Source organism: Physeter macrocephalus, chromosome 2 (assembly GCF_002837175.3).
Source record: "Physeter macrocephalus isolate SW-GA chromosome 2, ASM283717v5, whole genome shotgun sequence".
Taxonomy (NCBI): domain Eukaryota; kingdom Metazoa; phylum Chordata; class Mammalia; order Artiodactyla; family Physeteridae; genus Physeter; species Physeter macrocephalus.
This window is the reverse complement of record NC_041215.1, coordinates 113006856-113025775: the sequence shown is the minus strand read 5'-3', so window position 1 is coordinate 113025775 and position 18920 is coordinate 113006856. Positions and strand designations below refer to the sequence as shown.

General features: G+C 35.7%; 1 protein-coding gene across 1 annotated transcript in view; it reads left to right on the top strand.

Annotated features, from left to right (window-relative positions):
• Positions 1–9901: 9901 nt before the first annotated feature.
• The window catches only part of LOC102995144 (myosin light chain 1/3, skeletal muscle isoform), a 38537-nt gene continuing 29518 nt past the window's right edge, over positions 9902–18920 (top strand). Inside the window, exon 1 of the mRNA XM_028481542.1 lies at positions 9902–10320. Coding sequence (XP_028337343.1) covers positions 10183–10320 — 138 coding nt within the window. The 5' untranslated portion in view covers positions 9902–10182. The remainder of the gene's footprint in view (positions 10321–18920) is intronic.

Below are 18920 nucleotides of genomic sequence, written 5' to 3'. Positions count from 1 at the left end.
TGGACCAGGGCACGAACCCGTGTCCCCTGCATCGGCAGGCGGACTCTCAACCACTACACCACCAGGCAAACCCAAATTATTCATTTTTAACAGAAAATCTCTTCACTCATCCCACTTAGTCTCATATTAAGAACCAATGATGAATAGTCTCATAATAATAACATTTTACATAATTAAAATTGCTTTTAAGCCACTGTTTTCCCTTCCTTCCACTAAATAATGCCAAAGTCTTTATAATCTCAGAATGGGTTCTAGTAGTCAATTATCTACTCATTGCCATTCTTCTAATCTAGCTATCCAAGTTCTTCCTAGCTCTCAAAATTAGAGCTCCAAATTGTCTTGAGTCATTTAATTATAATTAACCAACACCAAAAACCAAAACCCATACCACTCATTTATTTATTCATTCATTCAATAAATAAATGAAATGTTTTGGGACTTCCCTGGTGGCACAGTGGTTAAGAATCCGCCTGCCAATGCAGGGGACACGGGTACAGGCCCTGGTCCGGGAAATCCCACATGCTGCGGAGCAACTAAGCCTGTGTGTCACAACTACTGAGCCTGCGCTCTAGAGCCCACGTGCCACAACTACTGAAACCCACATACCTAGAGCTCGTGCTCCGCAGTAAGAGAAGCCACTGCAGTGAGAAGACTGCGCACCGCAACAAGGAGTAGCCCCCACTCACTGCAACTAGAGAAAGCCTATGCGCAGCAATGAAGACCCAACGCAGGCATAAGTAAATAAATAAACAAACAAATAAATAAATAAATGTTTTGAACTTACTATGAGTTGAGAGCTTGAGATTCAGAGTAGAACCAGACAGATGAGTCCCTCGTCTCACGGAGCACACTTCCTAAAATATATTAGAAGACAAACTTAAATGTGAAACTTATAAAGGCTATGAGGAAAATAAAACCAAATGCTGGCCTAAATAATGGACTGGGATAGGGACTGCTTAAGATAACATGACTGGGGAAAGTCTTTCTCAGGAGGTAACACTTAGACTGAACTCTAAATGATCTCAGGAGGCAGACGTGAAAAGGTGTGTGGAACAGTATTCCAGGCAAAGGATACAGCCTATGTACAACAGGATACAGCCTACGTACAACAGGATACAGCCCTGAGATGGGAAGGTCAGTGTGACTACAGCTTGAGCTGCAAAGATAAAAGAGCAGTGAGGGGAGGCAGATGGGAACCAGATCAAATCCACCTTGTTGAACATTGTTAGGAGTTCATCTTGCAAGTTCCATAGGGTAATGATTCCATTAATGAAAGATCATATATATGTTTTTCCCTGGATAGTAAATGCCAAGAGTATGATCCTATCTGATCCTATCACTATTGCGTACTCTCTTCCACTTTGTGGTTTCCAGTATTCCCAAGGTCTCTCTGCCATTGGCATCTCTAGCCCCCTGGTAGTTCTCTTCCATCTTTGAGCTCCTCTTCTGAAACATAATGTTCAAATCAATCATTTTTTACAAGGCAAGATTTAATTTTAACATAACTGAACAGCCGAGGCACAATCCACATAGTTTTTCACATGTAATTATTCTTCTCTCGGCCAATAGGAAGCAATAGTTAAGAGCTTAGGCTTTAGATTATCAAAACCATATTCTATTTCTGTTTTTGACACTTTTACTGTGTGTAACTAGTGCATTACTTTATCTGTCTAAGTTTCTTGGTCTGAAAAATGGATAGTAGGATATATCCCTACCTCAGAATTGTAAGTTTTGATGGAGATAATACATAGTAATCCTCAACAGATGGCCACTAATAATAATGCTGTTCAACAAGCAAAAACCATAGAACTTTGCAGTAAAAAGAGATGATGGATGTTACCTTATCAATTTCTCTCATTTTGTATTTAAGCCTCTCTGAAACTAAAATAACTGTCAGTGGTAACTTCCTTCCTTCTTTCCTTCCTTCCTTCCTTAGAAGTAAACCAGATTTCCCTAGCCAATATTCTCATGGAGAAATAATTCAACTATTCACTGCTGGCTTTAGCTTTGAGGTTGGGCTATATGAACTACACAGTCATTACTTAAATAAATCACAGATACAGTCTTATTCCTGATGGGGCAAACTGTGATTGGAGTAGTGTATGATTTAATAAATGCTACTCATTAAAGCTTGAGAGACTCAGAAACATGAACTCTACTTTTTATTCAACTTGTTAAGTGGGAAAAGACAATAAGAGGATGTGATTTCCATACAGATCTCACCCACCAAATGTGGATTGTAATTTATAGACAAAACTCAGACAAGGAAATAAATTGTAGGAGATAGAAGAGCCGTAGTAAGCAAATATTGGGGCTTCGTGGATATGTCAACTAAGGGCTAACATCTAGAGAAGTAGCTGTTGGGGCATGGAATTGTGTGAAGCCCACTTATTCCAAGTGCCTGTCACTGGCAAGTTTTCACATAGTTATCACACAGACATGAATTTAGCTATATAAGCATTAAGGGAAAAAATCCTGAACCTTTAGTGAAAGTTTAACAAGTGGGCTTTTACATGAACTCTGCGTATTGTACCCATATCTAATCCTTATTGCTGGCTTTTAAAATTATTTTATTATTTATTTATTACATAAGCAAACGGCAACCACAGAAGAAAAACAGAAAGTATAGATTAGCAAAAGGAAATTCATTCATAATGTTACCACTCAGAAATAACGATTATTAACATCATGCTCTTTACCCACACACATATACACATTAATTCTTCACACATTCAAGTTAATTCTTATTTTACCTAAAGAGATATATCAAAGGAAATTGAGACAAATTTCTAAACCTAATACTTTGTTACACCAAAAAAAAAAAAATTATCACAAATGAAAAACACATTTCATATGGAGAACTTCAAATTTTCAGTTATTGTTTACTACATAGTCATCCCTCAGTCTCCAAGGGAGATTGGTTCAGGAACCCCTCCTTCTCCAAAGATACCAAAATCTGCAGATGCTCAATCCCCTCTATAAAATAATGTAGTATGTGCCTGTAATCTATGCACACGCTCTTGTATACTTTAAATCATCTCTAGATTACTTATAATACCTAATACAATGTAATTGCTATGTAAATTGTTGCTGGCATGCAGCAAATTCAACTTTTGCTTTTTGGAATTTTCTGGAATATTTTTTCAAACATTTTTGATCCACAGTTGAATCCGAGAATTCAGAACCCATGGATATGGAGAGCCAACTGTATTCAATTGATTAACAACTCCTTTTCTTCAGGAATGTATAAAGGGGTTATGACAACAAATTCTATTCTAATTCAATAAGACTTTACTAAAAACTTTTAATGATCCCAATATGTGGGGAAATACAAAATAAGTGTCTATGCTTTTGAGGAAATATATCTGCAGGGAACACACATACACAAAAACTTCAATTATTTGGGCAGAATAATTGGTAAGGGGCAAGAAAAACACATTGAGTTTCTGGAGCTGACGAGGTCAATGTCCATCTTTTTCAAAGTCTTAGCTATGAAGTTGGAATAATACTACCTTCTCCTCCTTTCCTCACAACAAGAGGAAAGATAGTGTGTAAAATCCATTACACACTTTGCATTCTCAAGATTTTTCTGAGTTTTCTATCACCTACTTTTTATTCCAGTTTGCTGGACAGATGGGATTTCTAAGTTATTTTGCAGATACAGACTCAACCAAGAAGGCAAATATTTAAATTTTAAATGTGTTTTTGATTTGTCATGAAGGGCAACTGATGCAGCCACTTTCAATCTCTTTTTAATTTTAACCTCCATTTAATTTTTTCTGATTTGCTTTAATATTTATTTGTTTTATTGTATATGGCAACCCTTGTTAAGATGTCCTATGCACTGCTGCTCCCATTGGCTAGACTCCTCATCCCCTCTCCTTCACCTATTACCGCCTGTCTTCCTGTTCTGAACCCAATTATCCTTTCCTCAGGGAGAAATTCATTGATGCCCTCAAGATTTTCCAACTTCATGGTCTCATAGCCCCATTTATATACTCTCTCAAATTCTCATCTCAGTGTAATTTTAGATTTATTGGGGTTATGATTCACTAGTGCTTTTCTCCCTCACCAGACTATAAGCTCAAGTTTTTGCTCACAACTGTATTCACAGTGCCCAGCACAGTGCACAGGACACGGAAATATTTAACAAATGTCTGTTTGATAAAATTTCCTGAGACAATAGGTATTTTCTTTTTTTACCTAATTTGACTGCATCCCTAATCTTTATTCAGTGCTGTCTATAAGGTAGATGTAGCATATGCTAAATGCATGGCTTTCAATAAGTCAACACTAAGGAACTACTACACATTTGCATTACTATAATTTTTCAAGATTCATAAGTAATATCTTTTTACCCATTCTACATCTAAAGTGAGTAATCCCTTTTTAACAAGAACAGCTTGCTCTAAACCTGGTTCAGTCATAGCAGTACATACAATAGGCTCTGTATCCTGTATTATCACCGAAACAGGAATATAGCGTAAACCTTTACTCTCTGTCCATGGCTTATGGAAAGATCTGACTCTGAATTTAGCAATGATTTATCTTATACCTAAGAAATAGGAGTACCAAATTAGCTCACGGCCCTGATATAGAAGAGGAATCTAAAAATTCTATTAAAAGTTGTTGCCATTTATTCACTTGCTAGTCGACACATTTTTAATTTAAATTGACTTTATAAAAATCATCTTGCTTTTCCTTGTGGTTTCAAATAAAACTCATTTAATTAATACAATTACATGTTATTATCCCAAATTATCTATTCATCATAAACTTTGAGCATCTAATGTAAATCAGCCACAACACTGAGTGTTGGCACAATTAAAGACATCCAGCCTAGACAACAGTTTTCTACATTTTATTTACTCTTTCTCTAAAACATCAAGAGTCCAAGAACTTAGTTCACTACAATCTTTATTACAATTTTTTTTATCATCTCATTCTCTAGTACTTCAAAATTCCCAAGTCTCTTCCTCTCTTTCACTCCTAGAAAATACTATAGTTTATAAGCACTCAAAACTCATCTCCTTTGATAAACAGTAAGAAGCTCTTAGCATGATCTAATTCTTCAGTAACTTGGTTACTGAAAAAAGGTGTGTGTGTGTATGTGTGTGTGTCAGTGAGTCTGTGTGTCATTATAGGGGTGCGTGTGTGTGTGTGTGTGTGTGTGTGTGTGTGTTGGGTATGTGTCCCAGAGATCCACAGCTCAGGCACAAATAAGGAAGAGTGGAGAGGAAGGGACAGTGCCATCAAAGAGAGAGCATCACAAGTGAGAATGTGAAAGTGAATCCTGATAGCTTCTTTTTCCAAATCCCAGGCCCCTTTATACTATCACCTTTCTGTTGCAACATACACAGCCATGAGCATTTTGAGAAGCACAGTAACAGCATCTTTCAAATTCATATCCTAAATCATGATATCATGCTTCAGCATTCTGAGGCAGCATGGGAGGTAGTCTTCCTAATCTTTCCCTATGATCTCTCTATTGACACTCAGCTTGGATCTTTCTGAAGTTCCCATAACTCCTTTCTCGCCTGTCTGAACAGAAGCCAACTTAGATTTGTATTCATACATGCATATGGAATTATGTAGATTTTTGTGGGTATATTTATATACATGGTGTCATACTCTATATCATATTCTGCAACTTGCTGTTTTCATGTCTTAGAGATCTTTCCATATCAGTATATTTTTACCTACCTCATTATCCCATGGAATTGCATAGAAAAAACACATGTACCATGCCATTTTAACCAGCACTCATTGATAGGAAAAAGATCACAACAAAAATGCCTATTAGAACAAATGCTGTAGTACCACCCTTGTACAGGATCCTGTCTCACAGGCATGAGTGTTTCATTATGGTTAATGTTTCTCAAACTGGCTTTTTACATAAGAAGCATCTGGGGAGCTTTTAAAAATACTGCTGCCCATGTTCCCCAGCCCCTCCCCCACCAGACCAGTTCGATCAGAATTTCTGAAAGTGGAACCCAAGCATGGGGATTTAATAAAATCTCCCTAAGTCATTTTAATATCCAACCAGGGTAGAGAGTCATTACTAACTGTCAAGAATTAGAATTGCTCACTTGAAGGATATATACATTTTACATTTTGAACTCATTTTACAAATGGTTAAATTCCATATAATTGCAAGTTTTGTACTATCATTATTTCTTCTGCTCTAAGTCTCAGAAAATCTAAAAGTATAAACCAAGTACTAGGAAAGGGTCTCCTTTTCAGCTAAAATGGTAGCTCCCCAGAGATCTAAAGTGGGTGTCCACCCCATCTCAAATAAATATTTTCACAGCACTGGGTTTGCTTTCTTTACCACTTGTGATAATTTGCCATCATTTCATTTAGTTGATTACTGTCTTTCACAGCCCCCAATCTTCAGCAGAACTCCCAGAGAACAGGAACCAAATCCATATTGTTCACCCAGTAAGCCTAATGCTATTATAACAGGGCCTAGCGTATTATAGGTGGTCAATATGTGTGATAAATAAATCCCTGTGGTTGCCTGGTCAGTGAATAAGCATGGTAGGTTGTGATAAGGAAGTGAAGGGGAAATACTGTCTGCTCTCATTTTCCAGGCCCAAACTTTCCAAATAGAAAACAAATATTTTATCTCAGCCAAAAAGAACCTAAAAACCTACACAATCATTTAAGGAAAAGATTGATGTGTGTTGAATCTTGACAATGTAGTAAAAAAAAAAAAAAAAATACAAAGGGATTAGAAGGTAGAATGGGATGAACCACCTTTAGTAGTGAATTTGTCCTTTCTCTGCCATTCCCCTGCGCTTTGGTAAGACTCTAAAAAATGTATACAGTAAATGGTACAGTTAAGCATGAGAAACACTTGGAGATCTGAGCACAGGGCAAATCAGCTGTCACTGAGAACATGATTCCTCAGCTGTTACCCTTCTTTCTCCTCACAAGTAAGACTTGTCACATGGGCCTATAAGAAGGAAGGGTCAAGAGAGAAATTTCACTTTGATTCTGATTATTATATTAAATTACTTAGGATCATAGTTGCAGAAAGGCTCTAAATTCTTCTTTCTCTGTATATAATTTCCGTGTGTAACTAGTAACACCTAACAAAGTAACATATAGTGATATATTGTGTCCAACAGGACTAACCATTTCAAAAAAGGCCTCAGTGCTATAAATTGTGTACACCTTTAGACTTTCCTTATATAATATGCCTGGCCAAAACATAAAGATTGTTGACTAAGTAGGAATGAGATCTTACACCTCCTTTCTTTGAAGTTCCAGGGTGAATTAGTTTTACTTTTTTTAGTTCTTTGGTTTTTAAAATAAATTATTTATTTCAGGATAGTTGTAGATTTATAGAAAAGTTGAGGGGAGATCTGATGTACTCCACACCCAGTTTCCTCTATTCTTATCATCTTACTTTAATATGGTACATTTGTCATAATTAATGAACCAATATTGATACACTAATATTAGCTAAAGTCCATGCTTTATTAAAATTTCCTTAGTTTCTACCTAATGTCCCTTTTTTATTCTAGGATTCCAACTCGGATACCACATTTACTCGTCATGTTTCCTTAGGCTCCTCTAGGCTGTGAAAGTTTCTTAGACTTTCCTTGTTTTTGATAATCTTGACTACTTTTTAAAGTGCTCCTCAGGAATTTTGTAAAATGTCCCTCAATTTCAGTTTGGGGTTTTCCACATGATTAGACTATGTTTTGGGTTTTGAGGAGGAGCCTGTCAAACACCACCTCAGCCTCATGGTCAAGGTTAGTATCAAGAGTAATGTCAAGTTGATAGCATGTACCCTCGATAAGATATGAATGGCATTGTACCTTTGTGATTTCCACTTTTCAAGAAGAAAACTCTACACCAACATATTTTTGCTCTGTGAATTTATAAATCCATGATACATATTTCGTAACACAAAGGATTTAGACATACAGTGAGAGCAAGCCATTTCCCCCTTAATATGAAATAAAGTGTTTCAATTTCAAATCGTTTTGCTCAGAAGACATAAAGCTCTTTTACTTGTAAGCGTGTCACAGATATTAAGGGATGTCTGCACATGGAGCAAAGTATTAATTTAGGCTGTGAGTTAAAGTTAGAGCATAGCCATCACTCAGTAATTCCTTTGATAATCCAAAGGAAAACAAACTGGTGGACAAATTTCTGCTATTTACACAAATAGAGTTTCTATTATAAAACATTGCATTTTTTAAAAATTCTAATTATTTAAATTTGAGACAAGGAATATGCTTAGGTGAAATATGTTCTGATTCTCATGACTCTCTTACATGTCAGAAATGAGTATCAGCAGCTAATTTAGGTAATGATAGAGCCCTTGATGTGGGGTAGCATGGGGGAGGGAGCTAATAAAAAAGCTTCTCCTGAACCTATGTGAATAACATAATCCAGTCGATCAGGCCACCATGTGAGATCAGACTAACTGCGGGTCAGTGGTGACTTAATGAATTATTGCTCATATGAGTCTTAATCCCTCTTAGCTATAATATATCGAGAGGAATAGTGACCTTCCCCAAGTTGGGGAATGCTTTTATATCAGACCAAAAGAAAATGGCTAATAAATCTATATCTTTAAACACAATTATATTCAACAATTAGAATATATAATGTGTGTCTTTACACATATATACTTATATATGTATACTTTATATGTATAAGTAAACATATATATAATGTTTATATATTCTTATATATGTAATGTGTAAATATGTTTGTTTTGTTTTGTTTTTTTGCAGTACTCGGGCCTCTCACTGTTGTGGCCTCTCCCGCTGCGGAGCACAGGCTCCGGACGCGGAGGCTCAGCGGCCATGGCTCACGGGCCCAGCCGCTCCGCGGCATGTCGGATCTTTCCGGACCAGGGCACGAACCCGTGTCCCCTGCATCGGCAGGCGGACTCTCAACCACTGCGCCACCAGGGAAGCCCTATGCTCTTTTAAAATCCCAAATTTGCTACTGGGTGTTTTTGGTTTTGTTTTTGTTTGTTGGTTTTTTACTGATTAACAACTACTCAGTAATTATATATCTCCCAAGTTAACAGAAGTGAGGGTGGCACATTGGCTAATCACATGTTTCTTAATATGAGAGTCTAGTCTTGCAAACTGAGAAAGCCAAGGACAGAAAAGGAAAAACTTTCAAGTTACTCACCAAAATTTCCACCTACTGATAAAGTCCTTTTCTCTCTTTATCTCTCTGGCCACTTAGGTAAATTTAAAATTTTATCTTATCTCGCTAGTATGGGTAAAAAATTTAGGTGATAAATAATTAGACTTAGTTCCATTTAGGAAGTAAAACGGATAAATATCTACTGTGATTGAACGTTACTTATTAACTCTTAGAAAAAGTGTTTGGCAAGAGGGTAAATCTTCCTGTTATTTCCATCCCATTTGATATTTTTCATTATAGAAAAAAGTTAAGTGATAGGAAGGAGTTTTAAATTATTTTTCTTAGCATACAATTCACCACAATTTAAGAGAGAGTCAGAGTTTGTGCTCCCTAGAAGGGAAGCCACTTTAAGACCTAATGGGCTTTCCTTATACGTCTGCTTTTTATTTTTAAACACCACCACCTCTTTGCTGACAAACATTTTCTTGCAAATTATGGCAAAGGAGGAGGAGCATATGAGCAAAAAAGCTGGGTGAAAGTTGGTGATACTCCCTGCCAAACTTCCAAGTTGAAATCAAATCCTTCAGTAAAGTTTCTTAGGCATAGGGGGTAAAAAAAGATTCACAACTTCAGCAGAACTGTAATTCTACCAAGAGAAAGGATCAGTCAATCTACTTTACTTTCACCAAAGGATCTCAATCTGGCTGGCTTTGTCATACTTCTTTCTCCCTTATACATGGAGGTAGAGGGAGAGGGGAAAAAAGCGCACGAGGAGTTAAAAAAATTGATGAAACCCTGACCCTCCAGTTTCCATTTATAGTCTGAGCCGGAATGCCATCCCCCTGGACTAGCAAACTGTCCAATCCAGCCTCAAGTGTCAAGATGCTGTTAGGCACTAAGTGAAATATATATGCATGCCCTTATGCCATTTAATGCTCTGGGTCCACCTTCAAGACACTGGTCTGTGGATCAGGCGAACCACCACTCCTCTTCCAAGAATCAGTTTGACAGGTTCTTTAGGAGGTTCTCCTCTTTTTTTAACCCATCCTCTTAAACACAATGGCACCAAAGAAGGATGTGAAGAAACCTGCTGCCGCTGCTGCCCCAGCCCCTGCCCCTGCCCCTGCCCCGGCACCTGAACCTGCACCTGCACCTGCCCCACCCAAAGAAGCAAAGATTGACCTCTCTGCCATTAAGGTAATGAAAAGGGTGAACTGTTTGGTCACTGAAACATCTTTCAACAGTAGGGAACACTAGGAACTTTCAGAGGGGCATATTTTTCATTGAGAGGAATGGAATTACTAAGCAAACTGGTGGATGTGGGTAGAAGAGAATCTTGATTTTAAAAGTAAATAAACTGTAGCATATAATTTCACTAAAATTATTATGAGTATGGTATTATATTTGGAACCTGTATTTGCTCTACTTTTTGTTTTCTGTTTCCTTTTTTCCCTAAATTGTCAAAGTGTAAAATGTATACATTTTACAAACATTTAAACCAGTGGTTTCTTTTTTTTTTTTAAATAAAATCTCTATGGACACTGGATCTCTTCCTTAAAGCTACATCAAAAGGAAAGTTTTAGTCCCTACTTGTTTCCAAAAGTTTAAAAACAGCTGATGACCCAGTTGTCCGAGATGTATTTATTTGACAGCTGCTTTATTTCATCTGAAAAAGAGATTTTTGCAATTCAATTCCCCCTCCAGCTTTGCTTAATAAAATTTGATACCGCACTAAATGACATCCCAGTGCAGACAGCTACGCACTCAAGTGTTTCAGTGACTATAAATGTCATCTTGTTTATTTATATATATTTAATTCAGAATGTGAGTTGCTTCTAAATGAAACTAACCCCCCAAATATTGTAAAACTTGTTAGTTATATGGCTTTGAGCTTATGTCTTTGAGCTCTTGCATACTGATCTTGAACTAAAGAGAATGTGATTGATTTTCATGTCAACACTTTGCTGTGATCAAAGTGCTCCACTGCCAAAAGATTATCTGCTTTTGGAAGAATGACGCTATGGATGTGCTTGTTTCCTCTTGGCAATGTGACCCATCAAATGTGCACTGTCTCCTCATTCATTGGGCTGTGACTGGTCCGAATGACAGTTTGAAAATCTTCATCTAGGGAACCCTGCCTTATATGGAAAACTAGTGGGTGAAAGTGCCTAGGAGGTGATCATTTCACTTAAGCCAATAGTTCTGTGCTTAATAAATCTGAATTTTGCTAACTTAATACTTGCTGACATTTAATATGCTATTTACTTGCAACAGCCAAGCTAACCTATAAATAAATAATTCATTGACTATTTTAGTATAACTATAGATTCTTAAAAATATTCCTGACATAAATATTGAATTAGATCACCCTTAGATGTATATGATGATATTAAGTAAATATATTCCAAATTTTTATAGCATTTTTATGTTTCAGAGTAGAAGTAGATCATCACAGACATTTTCTCTTGAGTTAGTAGGTAACTGAAGTCATATTTGGAAAATAGTTGGTTGTAGAATCTAATATTGGTCAGGAACTTTTTTTTTTTTTTTTTGCAGTACGCGGGCCTCTCACTGTTGTGGCCTCTCCCATTGCGGAGCACAGGCTCCGGACACGCAGGCTCAGTGGCCATGGCTCATGGGCCTAGCCGCTCCACGGCATGTGGGATCTTCCCGGACCGGGTCACGAACCTGTGTCCCTGCATCGGCAGGTGGACTCTCAACCACTGCGCCACCAGAGAAGCCCCAGGAACTATTCTTAATTTATATCCACTTAGGAGAAAAAAATGAATGTCATATCTTCCAGTAAATGTTTTTCTGTCTTGAGGACTGCATGCATACAGTTCATTATGAGGAAATCAAATTTTTCATCTCCAGCAATACTAGTTAATATATCTTATAGATGCACACTGACTACATTATACAATAAGCATGATTATAGCCACTGCAATAATTCCAATTGCCTCTATTCTTTGACTCCCCATTTTACATTAACACTAGAGATATGAATCAGTGTCAAAGCTATTCCTCTTTATATTTACTGTGATTTATAAGACAATATCATCCCTTTGTATCTGGGACTACAAGCATTTGGAAAGGAAAAAAATGTGCCTTCTTAAGGAGAAAAAGAAGTATCCCACTAACGAAAAGAGGCATTAATTTTCTTCCCCAAGGAACAGAGTAAGAATAAGTAAATAAATAAAAATTTAGTTTGGCAGGTAAGAAGTCTCCAAGAAAAGACAAAAAATCACTTTTTAAATCCAAAAAATAAACTGATTGCTTCTTCATAGCAGAGAAGTGATGCTTTTCTGTATCTTGAAAACTGGTTTATCCTTTCATCTATATCTTGAATTAATGCTACTGTGAACTAGTACAGCTAAGCAAAAGAAGGAAATACTCCTAAGAGAGTCTCTGTAAAGATGGGATATGCTCCATCTTCACTATTTCATTGTAGAATGAAAGATGTGATGGATGTTGATAAGGAACACAAACCAAAAAAGGAGAAGTTAAATGAATCTAGAAGAAACAGATTATCTTTCATTCAGAGAGCCCGTTCCTAATGGAAAGAGAACAAAGAAAAGAATTGAAGCATATTTTTTCAAAAGAATTTAAATGGCTTTAATGATATGCATTCAACAATATGAAATCAGTGCATATTTATAGATATTATAACATAGCCAAAGAATGTGATGCAACTTGAGAACTTTATAAAATCTAATTTCATCCCAATAAGTAAGAAGACTAATTAAAATGTGCATTAAAACATTTCATATTACGATGCTTTTAATCATGTAATGATATTTCTAGATATACTACCTCATCTAAGTTATAAACTTTTTTCAAGCAGAGAAAATGAACTTTAAAGAAATTAATCGAGCTGTTATGTGTTCATTAACTTTCTGAAAACTCGATAAAGAACAAAACTTAATTGGATTTTACACTTTCTTTCATAAATCATATAAGATTAGAAATCTAGCTGTTCTTTACACTTTGAGTAGGGCTGAAGTTTAAGTGGAACTATTTTAGTGTAGTATTATAGTCATTACAATCATAGTATTTAATCCCTCAATACTATCCCAGTTAATATCTATGTTCCATATTATAATATACTATGTTACTAGCCATATATTTGACTCTGCATAAACTCTGAACAATATGAATGAGTTTTATCAATTTCTTAAATGTGTTTTCCCACCTGATTTCCTACTTTATTGGTTATTTCTTTAGAACATTTCTTTGGTTGTTCTGACATAAAACCTTACCTGATGTCCTAGCCCCATGGATTTTCTATGAATATCCTTTTCAAAAACACAAATATTGCTGATATCTGAGCATTAAAGCTACTGTCCTGGGTGGTTCTAAGCACTCTTTGCTTTCAGAGAGCTGATACTTCCAGCAACAATGCCCAGACTAAACAACACTGCCTGACAGAATCGCCAAGTGTGGGAAGTAAAGCCCACCATAAGTTCAGTTTCAAGTACAAACACAAGAATTAACACCTGTTGCCCAAAACTGCAACCAAATGAAATAACAAAAGTAAATAAGTATGAGATGATCATGTGCCTAGATTTTAAAAGATCTTCAATGTTTAAGCAAAATTTTTGCATGATGCATGCCTTAGCTGATATATCAGGATTGCTCTGAGGTGATGAGACTTTGAATCATGTCTGTTATTGTGCTGCTTAAATTTTAATTCTCGTTGAATTCACCACTCAATCAGGTCATCCCTGACCAGATACTGCGGGCGACACTACAAAAAGTGGTAAAGGTACAGAATGCATTGACAGAAACTCATCAAATAACAAATCTCATAGCAACAATTGACCATATGCTTGGGAAGATTTAAACTTTCAGTTAATAAGGTAGAAATATAGTATTCCCAATAAATACATCTACTTACTGATGAGTATTCAGTGGAGGCAAATATTATGTATTCATTGCAACACCTGACTTGTTCTTGTCCAGGTATAGGCCTTTTTGTGTTAATCTGTAAATTATTTTTTCTCATCTCTAACAAAGCTAATACAAACCCAGTCCTACTTAGAAGGATTGTTGGAAAAATCAAATGAGGTCATGGCTCATGAAAGGCTTTGAAAATTATAAAGTTTTTTGTAATATAACAACAAATATTTATTATAAATTTACTCTGTGCCTTATTATCTTATTTAATCCACAAAACATTACACTAAGGTTGTTTTTAGCCTCATTTTGCAAGAAAAGAAACTGAGCCTAAATGAGGTTCAATGTCAGCCCATGATCAAATAACAAGTATGTGATAGAGCTAGGATATAACCTAGCAGGCCAAATCCAGAGTCAACTGTGTTAACCATATCCTAAACTACCTCCTGTTTATAAAGGGGAAGTTGCTGTTTTCAAGAATGTGAAAAGGAACCTTTTTTGGTCTTAAGGATATGAGGTTAAGAGTGGTCAATATAAGGGTGATTCTCATATTGCCCTTCACAGCCCTTAGGTAGCCAGAAGAGGGGGTGAGAGGCACACATCAGAGCTAGTTCATCAAGACTTTTGACCTTGGCAGTTCATTACTGTTTTGTTTTTCTCAGCTTTCCCCTATCTTAGCAACCTGTTGCTGACAGGTTGCGTGTACTCATTTACAGATGGAAGGTGAGATATTAGGAAACTAGAAAGACCCCCCAGTCACTTTGCTCCAGCTTCCTGTAAAAAGCTGTAAATGGAACATGGATGTTAAAAATGCTATTATGAGAGTAGATTGGTAGTTGCTAGGGTCGGGTGGGGATAGGAGAAAAGAGTGAAGGTGAACGGAGGGTACAAACTTGCAGTTATAAGATTAATAAGTTCTGGGATCTAAATACAACATAGTGACTATAGTTAACAGTACCATATTGTATACTTGAAAGTTGCTAAGAGAATAAATTTTAAAAGTTTTCACCACAAAAAAAAAAGATAACTGTGTAGTATGATGGTTATATTAACCAACTAACCTTATTGTGGTAATCATTTCACATATCAAAATTATCATGTGTTAAATCATCATGTTGTACACCTTAAACTTATACAATATTATATGTAAATTATATCTCACTAAAGCTGGAAAAAAACTATACCAAAGTATTTTTTAATATTGTTAAATGTAGTGAAACTTATTGTATTTTAAAATAATTTTGCTTTTGTTTAATTAAACATACACATATTTCAAACAAAACCTCCAAATTTTTCCATCAGGTTAATATTCTAAGAATGGGATGGGTTTCTATTTTGTTTACAAATAAGTAGCATGATTTAAACTGGAAATCTCAACAAATATTCTTTGGAGTCATATATAGAAATATAATGCCACGTGTATAATGATTAAATCTTAACTAATCTGAGGAAAGAAATAGGAATAGAAGACATATAGTCAATTTCTAATTAGAAGGAATAAGTGAAGACATAAGTTGTTTCTAAGTTTGCTTTATATAATTTTAAGAGTTTGTCTTCTTTTACTCTGGCCTTTTAATACAGACTAATTTTTAATACAACTAAAATGTCAACCAATTGCGATATTCATCCATTTGTGGCATGATTATAACCTCAGAAACAAACCAAAATTTATGTGAGATTATCACTAGGTATCAGTAACAAGTTTCCACTTTGAAACATCTACTCTGTAAAAGAAGAGAACAGGTGGAGTGGAGTGGGAAGATATTAAAGTGCATTCTGTAACTCTGTCTAAAATTATATTTTAAGTAATATGTAACTGGATAATGTCTTTGCAAAGTTAAAGGCAGTTTGGAAAGGAATAGGTATGTTCACCAATTAATAGTGAATAGCACTTTAAAGATAATGAAATTTGTGCAAGACAAGGAGATCACAAAGTGACAGTGCCAAATTTAGCCTCTCGACATTTTAGTGCTGCAAATGAACCCCCTGGCAAGTTGTCTTTAGAAGCCTTTCCATAATTACCCGGCATTAAGCACCATCTGACTCATGGAAATTGTGGAAAGGATTATATTTAGTCTGCTGATACTACACTTTCTTCTGCTTCTCTTCATACTGGAATACTTTTTTTATGAAAATAAGATCTTCCGTAGTTTGTTTCTGCATCAACTTCTACGGTTTGTTTCTCCCCGCAAATCAGAACCTGGAGGGCAAAAATTGCAATATACTAGTAGTAATGGCTTCAGTTATACTGGCTAAAATGTAAATTATATGGATGATAAATCTTTGTTATTCTGATCATAAATTAATAATGTTTAATTTTTGAAAATTTTTCCTAAAAGATAAAATTTTTTTTTATCTTTAGGAAAAAATTTTTTTCCTAAAGATAAAATTTTTCCTAAAGATAAAACCACATCTTATTCAACTTTATCTTCTTTCTTCCACTGTGGCAAGTGAGGTTCTTTGTACCTAGTAAGTACCCAATGATATACCATCTCCCGATATAAGTGAGATATAAAATAGTCATCTGAACACAGTGTTATGAAATTTTATTTTGCTTAACTCCTCTTTATCTAAACTACTTCAAAATAATATCATTTACCAAATTTTTAGGCAACTTGCCCTTGTCCATTAAAAAAAAAAGTGAGTTGCTGTAGGTACTATTGACAAAAGGATGGAAAACTCACAACATTATAGAACCATAAGCAACCATAGAAATCATGCAGTGTAATATTCCATATTTGAGGAAGCTATAACCCAGATAAAAGAAGTTATTTAATCAAAAGACACATGATTTGTTACAGGAGAGCCAGAACAAACTTCTGAATACCTCAATCCCCATCTAAGTCTCTTTCCACCATATCAAAGACCTGAAATCTCCAAAACAGTAATATCAATATTCATATACCCCTGTTGTCACAAACAGAACTTCTACTCCAGATACGGAGGAAAAAGCAGATATTTATGATTTCTTAAAACACATACACAAAGCATTTTTCAAAGCATTTTTCACAAATGCTTTTATTTTAAAAATAAAAAGAGGAAGGAAAGAACGTAAACACAACTTGGATTTTTTAATTAAATTGCATACAAACAAATGCACAAAGTGGAGCAGGTGCAACTCTCACGGGAAAGCTGATGAGAAATCCAAAGTAGTATAGACTTAGGTCACATTTTTACATTTTTATTAAAATTCACGTAAACCTCTTTGTTAATTCCTGTAGGTCTAAATTGTATTATTTTGATAATTCAGCCTTTGCTCTAATGTGACTGAATTCAGTTGACTAGCCTAGGCATCCTAAGCACAGAATTACTCATTTCCTCTTCTATTCAGATCAGTTTATCCAATATAACCATCTATTCTCTCTTATATTAGACAACCTGGGCTGCTACTGTATTCTCATTGATCTTAATTTCTCCTTTTTATACCAAATTAGAGTCACCAGCCTAAGTATATCCTTTGTTGAAATCAAAAAATGCAATAAAAAATATCTATTTCCTTTAAATTAAGTGAATTGCTCTGAAGCACAAAACTCTCAGAGTTCCAAAATAGTACTTCTGCCAGCCTTTTACAATGATTCCTCATAACTGTAAGACTGGAGTGAAAATTATTAAGTTTCTGTTAGGGTTTGCATACATCCAGGTCTTTGTTCTCCCTGCCAGGCATTAAATCAAAGAACATGCAGCAATGTTTTCTTGATTGAAAACTGGCCCTGGTTAGATTAAGGTCTTTACTTAGCCTCACCAGTCATTAGCCCTATTGTAATATCTAGCAGTGACGATGGAGTCCTTTAAAGACTGTAGTCCATGTTCCTTCCTAGGGCATTAGCCCTCAGTATTCAACATCACATATCTTCCAGATTGTCTTTAATTATAGCTCTTCTTGTTATACTAAATCTTAAGATACATCAATTCCAGAGCCTGTTTGATTAAATGCATTTTAATATTCTTCTATAAATCAATTCCTTCTATATACCAGAAGTTTTATCTTGTCTTTAATCAGTTAACCAAACCTCATGACTACTATTAGAAAAATACTTCACAAAGTGAAAAATAATCTGAAAACATTGCAATAAAAATCTTTTTTAGTACCAGTACCTTGTTGACTACTACTTACCTAAATCCAATACTAAATAGTACATAAATCATAAAAATGTGGAAGGTAGTTATTTTACCAACAGTCTAGGATAAGTATTTAGGCTAAAATGGAAACACCCTTTAAAAAAACAAATTGGGGGTTGGCAAATTAGAAGTCCTGATCATAACATTTATATAAAATCTAAGGAAAGATTCTGGAAATATAAAGGCATATACATCAATAACTTAAAATGAGCATGCCTACTATATGCATGGCAGTTCTAGGTGCTGGAGATACAGCACCAAAGGAGAATGTGTGCCCCTACTCTAGAATGTAAGCTCTTTGAAGGAACTGACAAGGTCTGTTCTCTCAAGGAAGATAATATCCTATGGACTTAGAGTCTGTCATACAGAGTGAAGTAAGTCAGAAAGAGAAAAACAAATACCATATGCTAACACATATATACCGTATGCTAACATATATATGGAATCAAAAAAAAAAAGAAAAAATTGGTTCTGAAGAACCTAGGGGCAGGACTGGAATAAAGACGCAGAAGTAGAGAATGGACCTGAGGACACAGGGAGGGGGAAGGGTAAGCTGGGACAAAGTGAGAGAGTGGCATGGACATATATACACCACCAAATGTAAAACAGATAGCTAGTGGGAAGCAGCCTCATGGCACAGGGAGATCAGCTCGGTGCTTTGTGACCACCTAGAGGGGTGGGATAGGGAGGGTGGGAGGGAGACGAGACGCAAGAGGGAAGAGATATGGGAACATATGTATATGTATAACTGATTCACTTTGTTGTAAAGCAGAAACTGGCGC